Here is a 17,647-nt window from a genome sequence, read left to right on the forward strand (position 1 = left end):
ATCTATCAACTCACCTATGGCACCTAGCTTAACGGTATTAGCCTAACTATCAATGAAATGAAAACCACGAGTAGGTTCAAATCCTTTGAGGCGAAATAGAAGATTAAAACGTGAGGCCCGAGTACCTACGGGCAAAAGTTTGCAACACACACGGGGAATTGTCAAGGATCGCAAGCTGATCTAAATACCACAATTATAGTAAATTTTTGAAAAGAATACTATGTCACCTGAGGTACTAGCCCAGGAATGTCCAAATCAAACAGACATATTTCGATCAGAAAAGGAAAGACCCAAATATGGATACACCGATCCAACATTGGTAAAGAAGCCAATGTAAAGAGAAATTTATTTTCTTCCCACGCATAAGATGACAGAAGAAGAAATATAATGGAGTACCGGAAGAAACAAAAACATGACAAAAAGAAAAATTTATCTTCTTAATCCTTCTATTAAAGGGCAAATCACCTCCCTCCATCCTGATTTACTTGATTATTAGTCAAAAATATGATTTTTAACTTCTTAATTCACTCGTCAAGCTACATTACACGAATGCAAAATCAATTTGATTTTTGGGTAGAGCATAAAACAGTAAAAATAACAGTAGAATCTTTGACAGGGAAGGGAAAACATTATGAGGACGGACATAGAGGCATAATTACAAAGATGCTACACTTAGCAATTCAATTCCAGAATGCAAAATTGAAACCTGGATAACAATGTTTGCAAAAAGAAAACAAGTCAGTGGTTATACATCCAAAGGGCTGCATAAGTACGAATTACTTGATCGAATGAATTGCTGTGATCATAGATACAGTCACCACCCTCCGCTGCCACCGGACTGTGAACCCTTTTTACCGCCACCCCAGCCAGAATCATCGGACTGACCACCGGTATCCTGCCCCCAGCCACCACCACCACTACCACTAGCACCCCAACCACCTCCGTCTCCGCTACCACCTCCGGCACCACTTCCACCACCACTCCAACCACCAGAGAAAGTGTCTCTAGCAGGTGAATTTTGGACTTCTGCACCCCATCCTCCCCCACCTTCCTTAGAACCCCACTTTTGAGTGCCATAATCTGAATCTTGCCCGTCATTATCGTTATTTCCTCTACCACGTCCATATGTTCCCCGACCACGTCCACGACCACGCCCACGCCCACCACCACCATAGGGCCTGGGCGGCAATCCACTTGGATCATCCTGACTGCTTCGATTTCTGTAGTCATTTCTACCTGCAAAACCGGAAAAGTCCATTGGCAATCAGTATGCATCTTTCTGCTCTTTTATCAACCTCGATGAACAACTGTACATTACAAAGCAACAATGGATAGACTTCCAATGGAATGAAAGACATTCTAGACATAAACAGACACACAGTAGGATAAGCAGTAAACGCTCTCTCACCCCCAAGAGAGTTTCCTTAATCTTATTTAGGGCAAATAAGTCACAAATCTTAACCAGCTCAGTTGATGGACCAACATAAGTTGAGATCTTAAGGGAAAATGGAGAGCAGTTGAAACAACGCTCGCCTGCTATATAGACCACAAGACCCACCCCCCACCCCCAACCCAGACTAATTTTTAGGGGAAAACGAGAGAAGGGGCATGCTGCCCCAACTTGAAGATACGGGCCAAACAGTGCTGGAAAGAAAGTCTTTAAAAAAAAGGAATTCCTACTAGCTGCAAATATAGGCCCAACCTATTTCGAAGAAAAAGCAGGTGTCTAAAGAGGAGTCACCAATAAGGTCGGTTTAGAGCTTTCAGAATTTGATGAAGAGCAACCTTTTTATCATGAAACAAAGGGGAAGCAGAGACAGAACAGACAGAGAGAGAATAGGCAGGGACAAAAACAGAAGATTTTACCTGGTCTAGAATCTCTGTCCCCAGACTGACCACCTCTTCGACCACTATCATTGGATGAACCACCCCAACCGCCACCAAATCCTGAGCCCCCACCTGCAGGGCTGCGCATAGGTACCATCGCTGCAACTGATCGTATTGATGGTGCAGAGTCATGGGGATCATCAATATGTCTTTGAAAATATGCCACAAGGCGATCAATATCTTCAAACATCCTCTTGCGGAATTTAAATCCTTTCGGATACAGACCAACATACTCATGGTGCGGGTTGGAACTCCGTATATAAGTCAAAATGAATGTCCCAGGGTGTTCATGAGAAATACCAAAGCTATAGACAATCCTCATAGGGTACTCAGATTTCTCAATTCTCAAAAGTTCATCAACTTCTGCCTTTGTTCCCTTCCTAAACTTGCGGTAATTCAGCATTGCTTTCAAATGAGCTACTAATGGATCGACATACCGATCCATTACCTGAAATAAACACAACACAAAACCAATGAGATTCTCAGTGTTTCCAAGAAACTAAAATATAATATACCCAAGAAATGTATTGTACCAGGGGATAAATAAAGTAATCAAACAAGTGTCCTATGAAAATTTGCCAAGGACCACAAAATGTACAATAAATCTCCATGAAGTTTCTGGCTCCACTCAACCGAAAATAAACATATCAAAGAAAGCCATCCTCAACTAAATGCCAACAAGCAAAATGCTTGGGAGCAGTTAATACTTTTTTGGTAATAAAAAGGAAGTAGCAAATATTTAAGTTCTCCAACCAGCTCTAACAATAGTAAGAAAAAAGTCGAGCAAATCAGGTCCTTCACTCATCAAACTTGACCTCTCTTGCCCAATGTATTTGTCCACTATTTGAGCACAAAACCTTTGTTTTTGCACAAGGAGAATGTAAAGAAAGAGATATGGAGAAGAGGTCTCTGTGCGAGTGTGTGGGAGTGTGAGTGTGTGTGTAAGAGAGAGAGAGAGAGAGAGAGAGAGAGAGAGAGAGAGAGAGAGAGAACAAATTCTATTTCCTCTCAACCATGACATTAATGCAAGCGAACTGCATTCATACCTATGTTCTAGTTCTACTTTCAGAAAGCATCAACCATCATCATCTTAAGGATTTCCATTTATTACTAATTAATTTGTTTGTTTATTTGTTGCTTTATACAACTCTTTTCTCCAGCTGGATGACCTGTGAAGATAGCTGATCCCTCAATTCATATTGACTACGGGGAACATATGTTCCCTATTCCCTGCAATCCTCCCTCCCACAAAACCAAACGAAAACACATACCAAAAACTAGATTAGGAACAACTCTCATTATATATAAAATAACTGGAAAAATTGCCAGAGTACCTCATCTAAATCCTCAAAAGTATCCTCTCCTATTTTCAATGTTTTTCCGATACGGAGCAAGCTTGTTATGTCCTTATGTTCCTTTCCACCTTCCACAATATCCTTGTGAGCATAAACTCCATCGTACACTTTGAGAGTTAAAGTCAAATAAGATGGTCCGCGTGAGCTGGGACGTACGATACTTTCACCCGGTTCCTTGTCCGACAAGAACTGCACAAAGTATGAAGAGAGTATCAAGATAGCTTAGGCATCAAATGCTAGAATCGCCATTCTAAAAACGCTTAATTCATGCTTGTCATAAAAGAAAAGATGCTTGCGTCTTTTCATTGCAATGTCGCATCATAAGAACTATGCACCAAGTTTGTATTCAATATCTGCGAAGATAATAACATACCTCCATTGCTTCATCTGCCGTTATATTTTTGAATCGAGGATGAACTATCATCCTTGGCTTGAAATGCTTCTTTGCGAGCTCCTTTTCTTTACGAGCTTTATCCTTTTCAGCCTGTAAACTACTGCGATCTTCATGGTAGTATGGATCCAAGTTCTGATTATTCTGATACCTATTATTTCTCATATCATTCTCTTTACAGCTAAGGAAAACCTGGTACCTATTTTTTTGGATCGACTTGATTCTGCAAGTTAAGATATCACCTTCACGCATTTTTTCAGTCAAATCATTGACATCTCTCCAATCATCTGAAGAATCTTCTTTGGTAAGAATGCCAGTCAATCCAGACTCGAGAGCACAGATAGCTTTCTGAGGTTGAACTCGGCGAACTGTTGCCTGCACAATTCTTCCCTCGGAAAGTGTCTCCTCAGACTCGCCAGAAATCATATAGAACTCCTCATCCTGGCTTGGCTCCACATACTGTCTACGCCAATCTTGAAACCCTTGCATCAGCTCTAACCTTATATCGTTAAGAGTTTCCTCTTTGTCCTGACGATCTTTGGCTTTGGCGTAGTTTGGAACTTCAAGCAACCTCGCCAGATGTGGCTTCTCTCTAACATGCTCTATTGCCATTTCAAGCAGTTCATCATCATCATTATTTTCTTCACCGATATCATTAAGATAAATATCTTTGGCCAACTCCTGTGCAAGACCATAGGATTCTGGGTGGATCCTTGTATCATCCAACAAGTCAATATATGTATTACTGTTAGCAGTGTATCCACTACGCCTTACTCGCAAGAAGCCAACTGCATTCACAAATACCTTTTTACCAAGATGATGTTCAGTCAAGAGATCCTTCCTAGTGAAGATTGTCTGCTGTCTTACCAAGGATCTTTGAAGAGATGCTGCCTTTCTGGGACCTAGCCCCGAAATAAATTGCAGAGGGGCAAACAACCATTCATGACTTATAGCCAAATTAAGATCAACACCCACCTGGTTAGTTACATCAACCATAACCTGTTCAACCATCCCATACTTCTCATCTGATGTAAGAAAACTATCTAAAGTACTCAGCTTCCAAGATAAAATCTCCTTGCCTGGTCCACACAATGTCGCTATCATTGCTAAAGGATTTTGAAGATAACGTCCCAGTGCCACAGCGCGCCTCACAATACCTAAAACCCTGGAGTGGATAAGTGCTGCTAAATCCTAATAGCTGTATAAAAGTTCACAAGGAAAGTAATTACCTGACTGCCCAGGGAGCTGGTCAACTGAAATGCGGGAATTCTCATAGAGATGTGGAAGGGTTTCGTCTCCATATATTATGTTCAAATTATCCATCTCATGACCAACATCTCTTGGATTATCCTCCACCATTTTGAAAATTATCTGAACCACAAAAACAGTCAAGAAATACTTTAGCCACCTCAATAAAGAAATTATGCTGATTAAGAAACTGTTTATAATATGGCATAATTAGGCACTACATATCCTACCAGAATACCGCCAAGTTTATCCCCTAATCACACAGTTGCAATCAAATAAAATTCAAGGATGCACACCTCATAAATATCCTCCTTCAGCCGCGTACAAGATAGATTTACAGCTCCCAGCACCACAACATGTGGTTGGTGGTCCATCATGAATTTTAACAGTCTCTGCTGGTCATTCTTCTTCCGCTGCTCATCATTAACATTCTGTCCACGAAGGCTGAGAGACCCAGCATACAGGATATCCAAAACCTCTCCCGACGAATCCAACATCACAAAAGTAGTTGCTGGCTTTCCAGGGCCCCAACAGCAAGCCATAACCCTGGGCATAGGCTCTTCATCAGAGCCGACATCACTTTCTCTGCGTTGATATGGTCCCACAGACACTTTATTCCACAAAAACTTTCCATATTCCGAAAGCAGCCAGCTCTTTGCTCTACTCGTCAGCAACGATCTAGCTTCCTTCTCCATCGAAGGCAGAAGAAAATTGAAAAATGCATCCTCAAGTATTAACTTTCTCTGCTCATTCCATAACTGAGCAGATTTACTCACACCATCACTGAGATAATGATCTCTCGAGTCAGTTATCAGCTTGTCAAGAACAACTTCGGGCAGCTTGATAGTAACTTTGAGGAGTTTCTCCTCTTCTGCCTTCTGTATGAGAAGCCACTGTGCATCCTCAAAATCAGAGAGAGGTTTATCCCGTAACCACTTTACTCCAGCAAATTGATGGAAGGAATCAATCACCACATTCCCATCAGGAGTAGGACTCGTTGATACTTTGGCGTCATCCATAAAGGTCTTGCGCACCTGTTTCCGGACACTAGGTTCACAGCTTATCTCAACTGCCGCCTAAAATAGCTCAATGAGAGTTAGCTATTACAGTCAAACATGGCAACAAAATTGTCCCAAAGTAAGTATTGCATAAACATCCTCATACCATGTGTCTAGCGCCTTTAAGCACAGCTTGCGGTGTTTCAAACATTGCGCAGGTGAAGTTCGACGCCATCTCCTCCGGTGTTTCCCTAGCATCCTCCAGCAAATCCCCCTGCAAGAAAACTCACAGCTTCACTATAATTTCCTAGTTCCAACTAGTACAAATGTTATCCACATCTCCCTTTGCAACTAAGAGACTTGAGAAAGAAATTAAACCCAAATCCAGCAACAGGAATGAGGAAACGAAGGGAACAACCAGCTATTTGGAGAATATTTTGGGGCTGCAATATAAGTCTCAGGATTCTGTGATTGAAAGGTCTTAACTAAAGGAACTGGCCTGGAACTATATGTAAGGGGACTCTCATCCACTGGCTGCAAGAAAACAACTGGATTGGCTTTTCTAACCCTCTTTAAAAGAGACTGCTTTCATTTTAGTAATGAACAAAACAAATAGGATTGATTATGTATCACAATTTCATCACTACATCAAAGGTTTTTTTGGAAATATATTGATAAGATAGCTTGGTATCCAACATAAATAAATGTGTGTTAGCATGTCATCCTTTTGCGAATAAGATGCATGTCTATGTGGGAAAGATTGCATATTTAAATAAAATCTGGTCATCATTTTATACTGTTTACTTAGTTGAACGCATCTCATTTCTGATTGTATGTCAACAAGCAGATTGAGAGTTCAGAAGTAACGATGTTCTAAAAGTGAGTTCAAATGTATTGGTGCAATCAGAAATATGGTACCCCCTCCACTGATTCCCCGATCAAGGCAATAGTTATCATGTAAACAAATTTACTTTCTTCAACATTCAGCAGATTTGGAACTTATAAGACCACACTTACCATACTTTCACAAGACATGTGTGAACCAAATTGTTCGGCACTATATCCCAACTTGCTTGCAACTTCCCATAAGCCGGCTTTGCTGCAAATACTGTATTGTGATTTCCTCTTTGGCCTCTTATATTGTCCTTCATCCACACCAACCTCTCCAGGTGGAAAGTGCAAGTTAAATTTTGAGTCAACATCATCAACTTCTCTTTCACAGTCCGCCACCTGGAGTGATTTTGTAATTGATTCAAAGAGTTGCTGATTCAACTTAAGACGTGTTTCATCATACACCCTACGGGACTCTTCTTGAAAGCGCTTCTTATAGTATAACTCGAGCGCAGACTTCCGCTTCTGAAGGAGGAGCCACTTTCTGTCTAAATCTTGGATTGCCCAAAGCACCTGCAGCATAATATCTTTCAATATTCATTTCAAATTCCCAAGCTTCTCGGCATGGGACAATCCACAATACTTTGACAACAAGTCTCACCTTCTGCCGTCTTACAGCAGGCTTTTTGTCAGAATTATTGGGGCCATCATCACTAGTTTCATCCTCTTCTGGATCCTTTAATAAGCTCATGCATTCCTCTTTCCGGTACATGGCAATGAACGGGACCTAATAAGAAAGCAAAAATTTGCAGAGTTTCAAATGTCATGCATAGACAAGATCAAATCCTAGTTAAGGTTTAGAACTCACATCAAGCTTCTGCCCATGCATCAAATCCAGAAATCTCATGATGTCATCTTTATCTATTGGTAGCTCACTCTCTTCATCAGTTTTCCCACTATCTTTCTTCTTAATCTTAAAGAAAGGCACAACGCCAGCAGCAAGCTGATTGTAGATCCAGTTACTCTCTTCCACACTAATAGCTTCAGGTGGCACAGGACCAGTGCTTTCCTCGGATACCTACGAAGAATTAACAAGAAATTCTACTGTTAAGAAGGTATCATAGCAAACAAGAAAAATAACACAACCGACCCAGACAAGAAAACTAAGATGTAAAAGCAATCACAAAGAAAATGTCTGTGTTGCACCTGCATTCTTTCGGGGACATCTATTTTCCGAATGCGCTCATCCTTCTCTGTCATATACTTCTCAGATAGAATAGTAGGATCAAATTCATCTTCAAGTCTCCTTTCACTCCATTCACCAGATTCGTCGTGCCTGCCTGATTTTGCCCGATCTTGTTTTCGACGCATTAAAAGTTCATCAACATCACCAAATATGTCATGGGCTTCCTGGAGAGCAGAAGACGAAACTCCTGATGCCTGCCTGGACTTCTTTTTGTTCACCTTCTTCCTTCTGCATCAGAAATTAAGAAGTAAGCAACTAAGAGGGAGCCAAAAAAACAATGTGAGATAAACCAAAGAGCTAATAAAACATCAAGATGAATCCTACAGCCACATATATTTCAAATGCTATACCTAATAGGAGCGCCATGTTCATCAACTTCTTCTTCATCAACAATAAAGTCGGCCATTTCATCTTCCTCTCCAATATCAGCATCCTCTTCTTCCTCCAGCCGCTCTTCCTCCTCAGCAATATCCTCGAGTGGTGGCCCTGGAAATATTACGGGAGTTCAATTAACATCATGAGAAAGACCCCAACAAAGAAGGCAATTAAAATGGTATTTACCTTCATCATCACCAAATAAGCTATGCTCTAGCTTCTCCTCAGCTGTACGCCCACGCCTCCCAGTTTCGTCAAACTCTTCCTCCTCAGAAAAACCAGAACGCGCATCATCCATATCCCTCTGAGCTTTTTTTAGCCGCTTGAACTTTTTGCTCTCCTGATCAGCCAAGGGGAAAATCAGAAGGTGTGAACAATGACTGACAAATCAATATACTACATATGAAATGCATATACATGTGTTTGTCTGCGTGTTTATATCAGTAAGCAAAATCACAACTCACAAGTTTCGGACGAGGCACCGCAATGTTGCTTTCCTGAAGTAGTTCATAATCATCTTCGTCAAGCATGTAATTCCTCTCTGACTCCCTGAAACAGCAATATATAAGGCAACCATACACGAGAAAACATATGCATTACTGCAAAAAATAACTCACCTTTTCTTCCTTTTCTTCTTCTTTTGCCTCTCATCATCACTGTCAGCTCTATCTTCTTCACCCTCTTCCTCTTCTTCTTCCACATCATCTACTATAAACCCATCTTTCTCATATTCATCCTGACCTTCTTCTGCCCAAATAAAAGCATCAGAATACCCGATTAGAACAAGTACAAAGAAACCTTCAAAACAACTAGCGGAACTTTTCAAAAAAGAGAAAACAGCCAAAGATAAATCGTCTTATTCCATAAAGGCTTCCCTATCTTATCCTCCATAATATCAACCATCTAAAATAAGAATTTCTGCTAGGACCATGTATTATTAGTCCATCTGATAACTATAATAGCAGGCTAAAAGCCTTTAATGTTGTCAGCACTCAGCAGTAACTGCTTTGGGGGGGGGGACAGAAGTTCACTGAGTATAACTGCACTTAACTTGAACAGAAAAAACAGTGTCTCCACCAAATCCACATCCTCAAGGGAAGTTGATCCACTTCCTTACAAAAAATAAAATGCCAATTCGACAAACCATGCATCCTTAAACCTTAATCCACGTGATTTGGAACTCCAAAACAAATATTAGCAATCAATTAACAATCCCTTGGTACCAAACTAGTTGATGCCGGCTCTATGAAACTTGTATATCCATTCCGCTATTATTTGGGATCTTTTTTTTTCACAATGGTGGTGCCCGGACCAGCTAGCATTCACCTCGATGACTCCACCGGTACCCACTACCTCCCACCACTACAAGTACCGCCATACCCAGAAACTCTGCTCACCAAGAATCGGGAAGATAGGAAAAAATCACCTGGCATTTTTAGACTCAGCATAAGTCTGAACCCCGATCTCCCACAACTTTTAGCCAGTCCATAGACCACTATATTCAGGATAAGTTCATCTAAATACTCAATAATTTGTCTTGAACTCTCTAAATCTAATCCTTCTCCAACAAAACATTAGCAAAACAAAAACTAACAAGCCTCAATCTTAAACTAGTTGGGTCTACTATGAATCCTCTATAAACATTCCAATTCCGTTCTGGCCCGTCTCATTCCACAATTCAAGCAATAACAAAGGTAAAACACTGTCAATCTTCATTATAATAAGCTAAAAAAATATATGAAAATTCAACCATATTAAAATTAGGGTTAATACCATCTTCTTCTTCGTCTTCATCCTCCTCGTCCCGTTCATCTACTCCGTCTCCATCAACAGGCTCTTCATCCCTCTCTTCATCCTCAATTCCAACTTCATCTGCTCACCAAAAATTTGATTTTTATCAATAAAATAGCATAAAAAATACATGCACATAACTACTAACATGTTCAGCTGATATAAGAAACATATTCCTCGAAAATTTTCAAAAAATTAAGTTTAAGAAAAACAACCTTCGTCATCGGAGATCACGTTTTTTCCAGCCATTTTTTCAAAATGCGAAGACGAGATTTAGGGCACGGGGAAAACCCTAGTATTTCACAAAGTTTGCACACAAAACTATGTGAAAATTGAAACCAAACCCTAGGCTTTTCGCTTCGATTCCTCTCCCTGCTACTGAACAGCAAAAGATGCTGAAATTATATACTAGATGAACAAATGTGTGTATATATATCGCGTGAGAAGAGAATACTATGGCGGTCCGTGGCACTGACACAGTAGCAATTGGCAATGCAAAGGGGCAGACTTCAGTTACGGAACTTACTTATTTTGATGAGGCGAATTGGCAATGAATTTATAATAATGCTCTAAATAGTTGATTAAAGATAAAATTTTAGAATATTGATGAATATTTATAAATAATTTATATTGCGCTCTTTCATAAATACACTAGTATTAATGTTTTATATTAACACTAGTTTAATAGTAAGCTATAAGGAGAAAAGACTTTTTCGTATATATAAAATTTTCAAACTTATTTATTCGGTTTATTTGTGTTTTCCTATTCATAGAGAGTAACTAATTTTTTTTACAAAATATATATAAATTCGGTCAAGATCTACAATTTATCTATAACTTATATTTTTTCTACAAAAATCTGTCAAAAACTAAAATTTACATATAATTTATATACAACTTGAATAGAATTATGTTAGTTGTATATATTTTGTATAGCGTTTCTACATTCGACATACAAAATGTATACAATTTGTTTATATCTTCTTCGCGTTCAATCTAAAATTCTAACCAAAATCACCTTGAATCTTCACCAATTTTTCTCAAATTTGAGATATAAATTTCAAAGGATACTAGCAATTATTTACAATAACATTCAATCCAAAAAAAATAACAATTTTACAAAAAATAATTTTCCAATTCAAAGTTACGAAACTTTTTAATGGATGTCAATGACTATTAAAGAGATGGTAATGAGAAACTTCAAATCTTATGCGGGCTAACAACGTGTTTGATATTTTTCAGTAATTGAATATTTTGAAAATTAATTGAGTATTTAGGAAATCAAATTAATTCCCCTAATATTAACACATTGTTATTGGAAAACAAGTTCATTCCCCTTGTATTAACACTTTACTCACTTTGATCAGAGTCATTTGAATTACATATTTGTTTGCACATCGGTTTTGAGTTCATTTCAGCCAATGTCCTCGCTATTACATTAGTAATTAGTGGATATTTTTTTGAGAGAGATGAGTGGAATGGGAAAGGAAGAAGAGAGAAAGAAGATGGGCAAAATTGGAGTCTAACATATATATAAAAATGATAAACCGTATATCAACTTGGAATTAAATTAGAACTTCAATATTGAGAATAAATAAGTTTTAAAAGTAGTATAGATAATTAAAACCCTCAACTGAAATTTACGTACCGTTGTTGTTTTCTAATGAACAATATAAATTCAAGTGTTTACGTATACCTTTATGTATTTGTGTGTTTATCTTTTTTAATTAAAAAGGAAACTGAAATTTTCAAAAGAATAGATTTTAGGCAAAAATATAAAAAAGGAATTATTACATAAATAACCGGCCAAATTCAATATTTATTTTTTCTAGGTGGTATATATAGACTATACACACTTATATATATATTATACATATATTATATATGTGTTTGCTATTTATAGTTTAAGAGATTAGGTGCGCAACTATTGAGTTAATTCTTCTAGATCGAAGAACATAATATACTTATTAACAATCTTTAACAAAAGCCCAAGCACAAGAGTTTTTCACGTAAGGTAGGCAATGACACTTGGCAGCCGCTTGTAATGGCATCATTTAAAAAATAGCTAGTTTTCAATACATATTTAAGGTTTAGCCACTCTATATAAGTAGTAATTATAAGTTTTTTTCCACAGTTTCGTTATATCTAACTTTCAGAGTTCATTAGATATTTGATTTAAACTAAAAATTGCTGATTTTTAACGAATTTAAACAACCAAACTGTTCATTGAAAAAAAACAATTAAAACTATGAGACTAGTAAATTACTTATTTCAAAACATAAGTGACCATTTTTGTAATTTTCTCGATTTTGAGTAGTGGCAAGGTGTTCAGATCTCAAGGTAAAAAGGCTTTTCTTCGCCGTTTTAGGGTTTTAGGACTCTTCCTTATCTCTCTCAAAAGAAACCTAATTTCTCAAATTCCTCACTCATTCTCAGCCATGACTGCTGCTCAATCGCAAGAAGAGCTCTTAGCCGCTCATCTCGAACAACAGAAGATTGAAGTAACTCTCCATTAATTTTTGTTAAAATTGATTTAATAGTTCGATTTATTGTTTTGTAAGATTCGTTTATTGTTTGAGATTTATCTCATACTCTTTTAATTTTTTATTTTGTTGTACTTACGTGCTTGTCTTGTGACTGTCTGGGTTAAGTGAAATAGAAAAAATTGTATTTGTAGAGAAATTGGGAGATAAATTAACTTTTTGAGAAAAGACCTGTTAACACTTAATATACATGTTCATATGGTAAAAATTTGATTTCTGAGGCTATTAAATTCCTGGGTACTTCTCAGTTTGGAAATTGAAAAAAAGCAAAGATATGTAAAAAGACTGATGATTCACTGTTTTCCTCCAGAAATTTTGAATGGTCTTTCCAATTGAAAGATTGAACATTTTTTTTAAGGTATGTATCGAGATATTGAATTAGCTGAGCCCCTTTAAATGGGCCCTGTTCAATCTGGATTAGTTGGGCTAGTAGGTTCCGGTTACTAGATGGTTAAACAAAAAAATAGCTTTCTGGGTGTTACAATTGCATTGGGAGGCTAGTTAATTGTTCAGAAATGAAAAATAATAAAGATTTGGAGAACAAAAATTAATTTAGTTGTTCACCATGGAGGCTCTAAATGATGTTTTAAGTGAAAGTTTTAATTTTGTTATAAAGAGGTAAGAGTTTGAAACTTTCGAGGCTACTAACAGAATTAGTAGGATTAATTTATGAACAGAAGTGTAAAGAAAGAAGGAAAATGCAGTAAACGCTTCTTTGGTTCATATGTGGATGCTAAAATTGATAAACTTTAAGTGTATTCTCATTGTTTGGCATTAAAATATCTTTTCTCAAGAGAGAACAGGTCATTTTGCTCTTTGTGTAAGCTTTTATGTTTTTAAATTGTTCTCTTGTAGTCTGAGGAACCTATTATCGAGGATGAAGAAGATGATGACGATGACGATGATGATGATGACAAAGATGATGATGATGATACTGAAGGTAAATGTAGAACCTAACTGTTAATTCTGAGTCCTGCTTAGGTTAATATTCTGTCAGTTCACATAAAGATGGTATCATATCATTCAACATATCAATGCCAGTAGTGGTGGAGATGCCCTTTAGATAGGGATGCCATCTGACACCCCTTCGCAAAAAAAAAAAGTTTCTTACACGTGTGAAAGTACTTTTCTAAGAAACAATTATATGCATATAATAGGATAAAAAATCTTTAAAATAATATAAAGTAATATCAATATGAGACAGGAAGTAAAGCCTCAAAACCAACATAGTCCTAGACCCTAAACCACCTGCGGAATTATGATAATAGACCAACACCGCTTGCATAAAATCTTGTGTACCTGACTTTATTGTAATTTTCTTGTTCTATATATTTTTTGTATTCCCTTCTTGATTTTTTAAGATGCAGTTTGATAGGTACCAGGATTAAGGAGTTAATTGTGTATATAATCTATTTCGTGACAAGGAAAGTCTTATTTTTAAGTGTTTGTATTTAAGTTTGTCTGCTTGGAAAGGTCATTATAGGCTTTAAATTGTTTAATAAACTGGACTTCTTGAAGTTGTGAAAGCTGATTAACTTTTTTATTTGTTTTTTTGTAAGTTTGTTAGCGTTTTAGTTTATTCCCAATGTAGGAAATATCTCACATAAAATGCAATAGAGATAGTGTTGATGTTTGCAATCTGTTTGGCACATTAATAGTTACCCCTGTCCCTTTCACCCATTTGTTATTCTTAGTTATTTTTAAGAAAATAAAGACTAGAGCTTGCTTTTGTTCTAATCTCTTGTAAGTTAAGCATGTACATCTATTTATCAAATAAAATTTTTGTGAATTGATTCATGTTTTTAGTTAATTTTCCTGATTAGTTCCCATTAGGCATAGATTTAGATCGTGTCCGATGGATTTGGCCTCCTGTCTGAGACAAAAAATCTCCTGAACCTTTCCATTCCAACCAACGAAGGCATGAATATTATTCTCTATCCCCTAACCATGTCTAAAATTTTAATTGAGGTACAGCCTGATATTTCATTTGAGCTGGTAATAAAGGTTTATTTTACCTGCAATTCATCTTTTCGAGGTGGTGTGAACTTATCTGCCTTTTAACCCTACATATTTGGGTGTAGTGATTTGAAATTTATACATTTTGATACTCTTAAGTGTTATTTATCCACAAATAAAGTCATATGGGAATCTTATTTTAACAGCCACACAATTTGTAAAAAATTTCAATAAAATCCTTTTTTTAGGTTTTAATTGTGATCCTATATGTTATTTACAATACTGACAATAGATAAGTTTGAAATATTATTGAATAAACACTTGTGTTGGATGATAAGTTCCAATTTCAGGGTATTTCAAATAACCAAGCTAAATGGGTGAATATGTATTAGAAGGTTGGCTCCAAAGGGATGGCTGCCCTCTACCAAAAGTTCACCGCAAAATATGGACAAGCTAAACCCGTAGAAATGAAATTATATCAAAAACTAACAAAAGTCGTTAATTAAAAAAAAACAAAAGTCATCGTGTTCGCCTAAAGGGATCCTTAAGAACCAAGATCTTAATGTTGGAAGTTGCATTTGGTTTAAATAGGAGTGCTACATATTTATCTCTGTCCTGATGCAACAACTGAAAGGCCAGGTGAGTTCTTCATCTCTGATTATTGTGGTAATACTTAAATGTATTATTGTGGGCAGAACTCGGAGATGGTAGTGGTAGGTCAAAGCAGAGCAGGAGTGAGAAGAAGAGTCGCAAAGCTATGCTGAAGCTAGGAATGAAGCCAATCCCAGGGGTCAGCCGTGTAACTGTCAAGAAGAGCAAAAATGTTAGTTGACATTATTATTTTCTCACTTCTCTTTTTCCCTTGTTTTGTTTTAATTCTATTTTAGTTGCTTATGTTGTAGCGATAACTTTCTTCTGATTCTTTGTTGATTTCTACTTCAGATTCTATTTGTCATCTCAAAACCAGATGTTTTCAAGAGCCCAAATTCAGATACATATGTCATATTTGGTGAAGCAAAGATTGAGGATTTGAGCTCGCAATTGCAGACTCAAGCTGCAGAGCAGTTTAAGGCACCTAATCTGAGCAATGTTATATCGAAGCCTGAGCCATCGACTGTGGCTCAGGATGATGAGGATGTGGATGAGACTGGTGTAGAACCAAAGGATATAGAGTTGGTGATGACTCAAGCAGGAGTCTCCCGAGCTAAAGCTGTCAAAGCTCTCAAGGCTGCTGATGGTGATATTGTCTCTGCTATCATGGAGCTTACAAATTAGGATGTCTGCTAGGAATGCTGTCCCAATCTTCTGAGCAGTGCTTTCTTTGAAAAAACATTCAGGTCGTGAGTTTTAAAGGTTTTGAGTTGCTGCCTCTTTTTATCTGTGTGTTCTGTTCATCATACCAGATTGGATTGTTATGTAAGAGGGAAGGTTTAACTTATGCTGCACCTTTCTGTCTAACTAAATCTTGTCTCGATCAGTCTTCTTGCTCCATTACCGGGGTGCAAACGAGCCAGGCTAAACAACCTATCTTGATCCCAAATTACTCAACTTTGTTCCATGCTTTTGAACTGAAAATTTATGAACATCGCAAAAGCTTTTACATTTATTCTGTGATATCGATGTGAAATGTAGTGAACTATTACTACTCTTTTGCTAAAAATATTAATATAAATCAACTGAAGTTAATGTTAAAGGCAAAGGTAGTGGCCCTAAATTTTCTGGATCAACACTTGAAAATGTCTTAATTGCTCAAGGGGATATAGCAGAAGAAACGGGTTGATCGCAAACTTTTTTACTTTGTTTTGAAAGTGTTTTCTCAGAGGAAATTTCACATTAAAGTTGAATCATCCTAATAAAATTAGTAAATGAAAGCAAGTCCTTCCAAGGTCATGTACTGTTTGATTGAGATAGTAAAACATTCACTAAATCGACTTATTTTATGTTAACATTTTGCAAAATCTCTAGTAACAAAATTGTTGGTCCATCAATCCAATATTGTGACTTATATTCTCTAATTTGTAATATTAGTCAGTTCAACATCACTCTATGTATATATATCCTCGATACATAGTCCAAAAAAAAAAAAAAAATTGAGGGCCAGACAATTCGGATTCTTCTTTCTTCCATTGTTGTTATAACCCAAATAAAGAATCCAAACCATTAGTTTCCCTTCTATTCTGTTCTATTAGTATCCGTACACGCTCGTTGTGCGGAGAATAATAAATATAATTTTTCATAAGAAAATATATCTTGAAAATACGGCAGATACAAAGGAGCATGGAAATGTTATTATTTTTGGAACATGTAAATGTAATTGATATTCCTACAATGAAGTCATAAGGAAGCACAATAAAGAAACATATAGTTATTTCATGAACTCCAATATAATATTCTTTATAGCCTCAAAAAAGCAAGCAATGTATATCAGCTAGAGTGCAACAAACAAAGGTTTTTAATACCCTAAAAATTCAGAAAGACGACAAAGCCATAGTCTTTTTTGTGTCTTTCATTTTTTGAACTCAATTATATATAAATCTTTAATTAATAAAGTTAAGCAATGACGACAACTTCAAGACATCACATCCTGTGAAATTGCTAGTTTAGTTAAAAAAATTTAAATACCACAACATATATCACTTCTGCAATCAACTTCAATAAAATTTAAAAATAAAATTTTGCATCACAAATCAAAGCTCAAGTAGCAGACATACAAAGTAACTTCAGTAACAATCCGAAGCAAAGTTAACATATGTATGTTAAATAAACTTAGAAACGTAACCTGAACTTTTGGGCATAATAAACAGGCAGTTACAAAGCCAAATCAGGTTAAAAGGGTATATTTAATTTACGCCAAAGAAGAAAGACAGAGGACAATTGCAATGGATTAAAGAGACTGCATAACAATCAAATTTATCTCTTCTCAAAAGACATGATCAGTTTTAATTGTTTGTAATTTTAAGAACAATAGTATATGATTTTATAGTGCAAATCTGTATATATTGATAAAAGTTCATACCATTCTTACG

General features: G+C 36.7%; 2 protein-coding genes across 2 annotated transcripts; one reads left to right on the top strand and one right to left on the bottom strand.

The window, feature by feature from the left end:
- Positions 1–608: 608 nt before the first annotated feature.
- Positions 609–10,668, bottom strand: LOC104121178 (transcription elongation factor SPT6 homolog). The gene is made up of 17 exons (XM_009633105.4): positions 10,338–10,668; positions 10,105–10,203; positions 8,949–9,078; positions 8,796–8,880; positions 8,518–8,671; positions 8,307–8,442; positions 7,917–8,184; positions 7,579–7,788; positions 7,372–7,497; positions 6,897–7,283; positions 6,046–6,153; positions 5,178–5,957; positions 4,863–5,004; positions 3,616–4,790; positions 3,222–3,431; positions 1,867–2,335; positions 609–1,236 (listed from the first exon to the last, which is right to left on the bottom strand). The coding sequence occupies exons 1-17, from the start codon at positions 10,369–10,371 to the stop codon at positions 815–817; spliced, it is 4,935 nt and encodes a 1,644-aa protein (XP_009631400.1). The 5' UTR covers positions 10,372–10,668; the 3' UTR covers positions 609–814.
- A 1,753-nt stretch (positions 10,669–12,421) lies between these two features.
- LOC104121179 (nascent polypeptide-associated complex subunit alpha-like protein 1) lies at positions 12,422–16,161 on the top strand. Its single transcript, XM_009633106.4, has 4 exons — positions 12,422–12,623; positions 13,521–13,605; positions 15,317–15,444; positions 15,564–16,161. The coding sequence occupies exons 1-4, from the start codon at positions 12,561–12,563 to the stop codon at positions 15,894–15,896; spliced, it is 609 nt and encodes a 202-aa protein (XP_009631401.1). The 5' UTR covers positions 12,422–12,560; the 3' UTR covers positions 15,897–16,161.
- The last annotated feature ends 1,486 nt before the right edge of the window (positions 16,162–17,647 follow it).

Source organism: Nicotiana tomentosiformis, chromosome 2 (assembly GCF_000390325.3).
Source record: "Nicotiana tomentosiformis chromosome 2, ASM39032v3, whole genome shotgun sequence".
Classification (NCBI taxonomy): domain Eukaryota; kingdom Viridiplantae; phylum Streptophyta; class Magnoliopsida; order Solanales; family Solanaceae; genus Nicotiana; species Nicotiana tomentosiformis.